Here is a 6,081-nt window from a genome sequence, read left to right as displayed (position 1 = left end):
CAGGGACAGTTGGGTGTAATTAATGTAAAAAATGCTCCTATTAAGTTAAATGTAGCTCTCGAGGGCTAAATTCACAGAACAGCAGAGATGGGAAATGTAGATTCGGATCTGAGCCAGTGTATTTTAGCCAATGAAAGTTAGATTAGAGATTCCAGTGAGCATTCACACCTAGTGAGGTCTGGATATTTCTAGTCACGTGAGTCCAGCATGAGGTGTCTGCTGAGAATATACTCTTGGGAGAGGTTGTAATTAGTTTGGTTGACGGGCCTACAGGAAGATCACTGAGCAGGGAAGGTGTCAGTGGCCTCGCCCTTCCACTTCCTGTCAATAATCAAAGAGTACAGGGAAAAAGAGTCACATGGGCAGTCCATCTGGTTTTAAACAAGGAACTGCAGGGTGTAAGAATTGGAAGCCTAGAATTGGAAGCTAACATGCAGTAGGTCCGTTTTTAAAGTCAGAAGTTGTCTAGAAAGCAAGGTAATGCCAAAAACAAGCATGAAAGGGACAGAGCATGTGGTTTATTACGGTTTTGTATTTTTGAGGAGAGAAGTGAGATTGAGCGAAGGAAGTGGGATTCATTTTGACTGTTGCTCTGTATGTTCGCTTAACATCTGTAAATAATGCAGTGTAATGATTCGCATCAGGCCTCATCTCACCAGTGTTGCTCAGACCGCCAACTGAAAGATTGGAAAAACGATGATGTGACGGTACGTGCAAAAGGCAATGGCCCTGAAATTCCACAGGGCTGCCACTAGTTCACCGCTGTATCTCCAGTTGTGAGACTGGTGGAAACCCCAAAGAACCGGTGTAAATGGCCATTTTCCGCTATGTACACCATTTCTCAGGGAGTTCCCCCAAAGTTACAGTGGGAGATCGGAAGAAACCCCATGGAATTTCCACGCCACGATATCCAGTTCATATCACAGGGCAGTTCTATTGTTATTCCTCTGGGTTAAACTATTGTACAATTAGATATTGGGCACTATGGATACACTCCTGAAAGCAGACACTCAGACTGCTAACATGAGTGACTCACGCAACTACACCTGAGAGGATATCTAAGGCACATATGAAAACTATAACATGCCTTATTAGCTTTCTCAGTTGCTGATTATGTGGCATGGGGAGACCTAAAAGCAGCAAAAGGTCATAAAACTTACAAAATAAACAGATTGTAGTCCTGGTGTATATATCTATAGGATATTGTACAATATAGTAGGTTAACAGCTTGGCATAGGTAAAGGGTATCATATGATAATTAGCATTAGCATACAGGGATACAGTGAAGGAGAAAGAGTAGAAATCCCATACGTACATCGGGCGTGATTCAGTAGAAGGTTTAGAACATCTGGTGAGAAGTAAAAATAGCGTAACAACACAGAGGTCAGTATTAATATCTTTGTATATGAATTTATTCTGTGTGATGCAGGTTAACCAATGGTTTAGATTAGGTCGTTAGGACTCTGTAGGTCAAAGCTAAGCATGTGGGATGTGTTATCAGTTTAAGGCAATTTAAGAAGCATCAAAGGATCTGTGTAAAGAATTATGGCTAGTTTGGACGAGGTAGATTTTGACTTTGTCCGATATTGTGAAACGGGTGATAGCGAATCGGCAGCCCGTTTAACATCTCTCCCGATTTTGACTTCAATGGAAATAAAAATCGGGAGAGATGTAAAACGGGCTGCTAATTCAATATCACCCATTTTACACTACCACACAAAGTCAAAATCTACCCCAACATATCTGGGTTAGCTTGCTATTATATTGGAAAGAGTGTAATGTCTATAACCATGCAAAATTGTCTTATCTTTTACTGGTAAGAAATTAAATGACTTCCACATCCCAGAGAGGATGATGTATATGTGGCGCAACACTACCATCTACTGGTGCACATATGACACATAAGGGTCACATGACAATAATGACAGAATTGATAGGTTCAGAACAAGTCATCTGACATTGTTTACGAACTGGCTTTGAGGTGTATAAATATGAACTGTTTTCAGCAGTGAACACATCATAATTGCGAATGATGATTAAAAACCTCCACCCACCCATAGTGCAAATTAAAAAGTGCAAAGAACATCTTAAAACTATGTACAGCAGCTCGAATGTTGGTATTTCACTCCAGTTTCTAGTCCATAAATCTACACCAATGCTTTCAGTGCTGAGATCTAACCTAGACTGAAGATAAATCAGACCCTGATGGATATCCTACTTGTAAGTAAATAGACGTATAAACTTGCTTGTACTTTCTGTCAATATTAATAAAACCAACAAGTTGATTTATCTCTGGCCTCCAAATCTATATAATCTGGATAATCTACTCAGTTGATCTAACAGTGACAGAAAAAAAAACAATTTTGTGATCCAGTAGATAATATAATTTTTCATAATTGTCTGCACCTTTCCCGTGATTGAAACAAGGCACGTCCGCATCTCAATAGTCTGGGTTCAGAGCACTGTATTTCATCCAAAATACAACAATAAATAAAGCAATATTTGACTTGATTTTAAAGTTATTTTTCTCCTCTTCATAAGTGACACCCTCCTAGCCTACATGTCTTGACCAAGAGAGCTGACTTGTGAAGGCCAGTAGCAGGTTTATAGTTTGCTACATGTCTTTTGTTGGATTGGACTTTCTACTGCAGTTTGCCAAATTAATTACCTAGTAGGGTCTAATTTGGTTGTTTTCATTGAAAATGTAATAAAGTAAGAATGCATTTAAAGGCATTGGTATATATTTTCATAGCAATTGCTCCACAGTTACAACACAAAGTCATTAATCCATAGATTGTAGATATGATAAACTCCTAGAATTTTGAATTCATATATTGTACAGTAGATATGATTGATTTTATCTAGGCATTCTATCACAAATATTTAAAATATAAGCCTAGAAATCACTCTTGGCTATATAAGTGGACAAACACTTAAAGCATTTGTATAATATCCCTCTGCTATCTTAATGAAGGAATTAGCCTGTTTATTTTAAATAGATTAATGCTTCCACTAAAATAGAGATCAGATGAATTTCATACAAATGCATTAATGTTTATTTGCAATCACCATTGACAGCAATTTTTAGGCTATAATTGTCACAAAATATATTTGGTGAGTATCCTTGTTTATAGTGAGAAACAACAATTAATAATAACATATTATTACAAAAGACCGGTGTTAGAGGAAAGGTGAGTTTAGGGCCTTCTGCATCTGGCAGATGGCAAAAGATATGTTCTATATTATTTTTGTATTTGTTCATTTTGAAATCTTCTGTAGAATAAAATTGACGACATCCTTTGAAAGTCCAGGCATAGGGTTGAATTCTGCAGAATCGACTGCAGAATTGACAGAGGAGGAGAAATGCAAATTCTCAAAATTTCCTTTCTGGAAAATTTTAGCACCATGTCTATTAAACAAAACCAGGGCCATTTGGAAGCTTCGAAGGAGATACTGCCCACCTCGCTCTTCTTTCAGTTGTGAAATCTTTGAGGTCAGCAGATGTGCAATTTGCTCAGAGACAGGGTTGGACTCCACCAGTTTCCTTTGTCCTGCATCTTTAAAAAAATCTTCCATTGTCTGTGCAATGCTGGTACATCCATTTCTTTCATGGCTGCCAGTAGGGGATGGGGCAACAATGTTAGCAGTACAACAACCAGAAGGTGTGTGAAAGAAGCCTTGATTTCCATGTTGTTTTCTATTAAATTGACAGCCATAATGCTCATCTTCATTCCTTGGATGCAACTTTGCAATTTCAACAGTGGAGATGCCATCTTCAGAGTTTGGGTGGTCTGAATCTGCTGAAGAATTAAAAAAAATCTTTACAAATTACTTTAGCATTGAAATATAACTGTATGGATAAATAGAAACCCGTGGAACTCCATGATAGACATTAAGAGTAAATGTCCTATAAAGACTCCTGCCAAATCTGAATGGATTGTTTAACATGCCATTTTAAATCATGCACTCTTATCCTCATTTTTGAATTAATAAGGACGACACTGCAATTTTTGTTAACCAGGATGCATCACACTTCCTACCCATAAAAGTTCTTTATAAAAAAAAAAATCATCCCACCACATTGAACTGACAAATTATACAAGTCTCTGGCCAGCATTATCGTATAAAAAACATCACTAGAATGAGTGAGTGAGATAAATGAGAATGCACAACTGAGATAAATGACTAACTTGTCGCCTACATGGATAAAATTCAATGAAATTTTAGATTAATGGAAATAAAAATTCACGTTTAAATGTCATAGAATTCTAACTAAACAAAGTAAGAATAAAGAAAAGGCCATGACCTTTTTTGCAGACCCTATCATGGACTAATTTATGCAATCCCTTAAGGGAAGTCTGCATAAGATAATCAAGCAAAACTCCAAAATATCTATTCGTTCTCACAGTTCTATCATTTAATAGTAGCTGATAACTTTACCCAAAGTTCAGTTCCCTAGTGTTAGCAGCACAGAAGCCATAATGTTAGATGAAGTATTTGATTATTACAGCCTAATAGTGTCTTTAGAAACTTTGGACATACACATTGCAAGTTGAAAAGTTAATAAAAATACTATTATTTACCATCATCTCTGGATTTTACTCATCAAATTCTAAGTAGTTGAAATTATATCTATCCTTCTCCATACTGGGTCTTTTCTGCAGTGCTCCAAATATATTACAGTTCTGAGCAACATGTTCCAATGTAAAGGGAAAAAGCAGACACAATGACAGACTTTCCTTTTAGTACACCTCTAGTGTTAACAGTGGCACTTAGATTAGCCTCTATAATCAAAATAATTAACTGCCGAAACCCTCTCCCAGCTTCTGCACAAATATGAACATCAAGCCCACAGTTGTGCACATATTACTCATGGCTTGAATCTTGAAAGCTAGAAGCAATGAATAATATACAATACACTGGGGGAATCACAGTTGCATTAATATTTCATGCTATCAAGAGGAATGGCTTACTTTCTGTTCAAAGTGGAGAGCAGTGTGCCAAGGCAAATGTACTCTTTATGATTGAAAAATTTTTGATGTTGTCAAAAATCTATGGTTTTGTACTTTTAGCCTATAATAAATAAATAGTTTTTTGTCTATAGTGCACCCAAGTTCAATCAGGTAATTTTGAGTATAATGTTAAGATTGGGTGGCTTTTCCCCCCCTAATTTTATACTTTGATCACAATAAAGTGGTCTCTGATACACATCAATGGAAAAAACATAGCCAAACCTCTTTCAGATTTCTATAGTAACAAAAGACAATAATTGTACGATTATTTCTTGAAAGCAGTGGAAGTTGTTCCGGTAACAAAAATCAAAGATACTGGAATAATGCTCCTCTTTGATTTCGATGAGGCTAAAATCTGTCCAAAATTTCAGTTCTCTTTCAGTCCTTAATAACTTCTTAGTAAATCTACCGTCGCTATCTTATTTCATGCTTCACTGAATAAAGTCCCTCTTAGCTGTTCCGAGCTTTGTTCCCAAGAAACGACATTGGCTGTTTAAGTTGGTAATATAACATCTATTGGTAATATAATATCTATTGGTATGCCTTGTCATTTTTTCATTCAGAAGTCCTATGGTAGCAGTCCCTATGGATTTTTCACTGCCAATTGTATCCACACCTATGGTACACCTGGTCACATTTTTAACAGGATTTTCCCATTAGTCTTGGCTCAGTGGTAGCACTCATGCCTCGAAGTCAGAAGGTCATGGGTTCAAGCTCCACTCTAGAGACCTGAACACACAATCTAGGCTGACACTTCAGTGCAGTACTGAGGGAGTGCTGCACTATCAGAGATGACGTTAAACCAAGGTCCTTTCTGCCCTTTTAGGTGAATGTAAAAGGTCCTGTGGCCCTATTCAAAGAGCAGGAATTTCTCCTACTGTCCCTCAACCAACACCACTGAAAACAGATTATTAGGTCATTTCACTTATTGTTGTTTGCGGGATCTTTGCTGTGCAAAAATTGGCTGCTGTATATCCACAGACTGCAACAGTGACTACATTTCAAAATACTTCCTTGGCCTTAAAGTGCTTTGGGGTGTCCTGAAATCAGGAAATGTGCTATAAGGAGG

The 6,081-nt window shown here is 37.3% G+C and overlaps 1 protein-coding gene across 1 annotated transcript in view; it reads right to left on the bottom strand.

Annotated features, from left to right (window-relative positions):
- Positions 1-2,244: 2,244 nt before the first annotated feature.
- Positions 2,245-6,081, bottom strand: part of LOC137324254 (shieldin complex subunit 1-like) — a 117,342-nt gene continuing 113,505 nt past the window's right edge. Inside the window, exon 3 of the mRNA XM_067988398.1 lies at positions 2,245-3,800. Within this exon, the coding sequence (XP_067844499.1) occupies positions 3,259-3,800 (542 nt within the window). The 3' untranslated portion in view covers positions 2,245-3,258. The remainder of the gene's footprint in view (positions 3,801-6,081) is intronic.

The sequence above is a fragment of the Heptranchias perlo genome, chromosome 8, assembly GCF_035084215.1.
Source record: "Heptranchias perlo isolate sHepPer1 chromosome 8, sHepPer1.hap1, whole genome shotgun sequence".
NCBI classification, from domain to species: domain Eukaryota; kingdom Metazoa; phylum Chordata; class Chondrichthyes; order Hexanchiformes; family Hexanchidae; genus Heptranchias; species Heptranchias perlo.
Note: the sequence above shows the minus strand (reverse complement) of the source record. Positions and strands in the feature narration are given on the sequence as shown.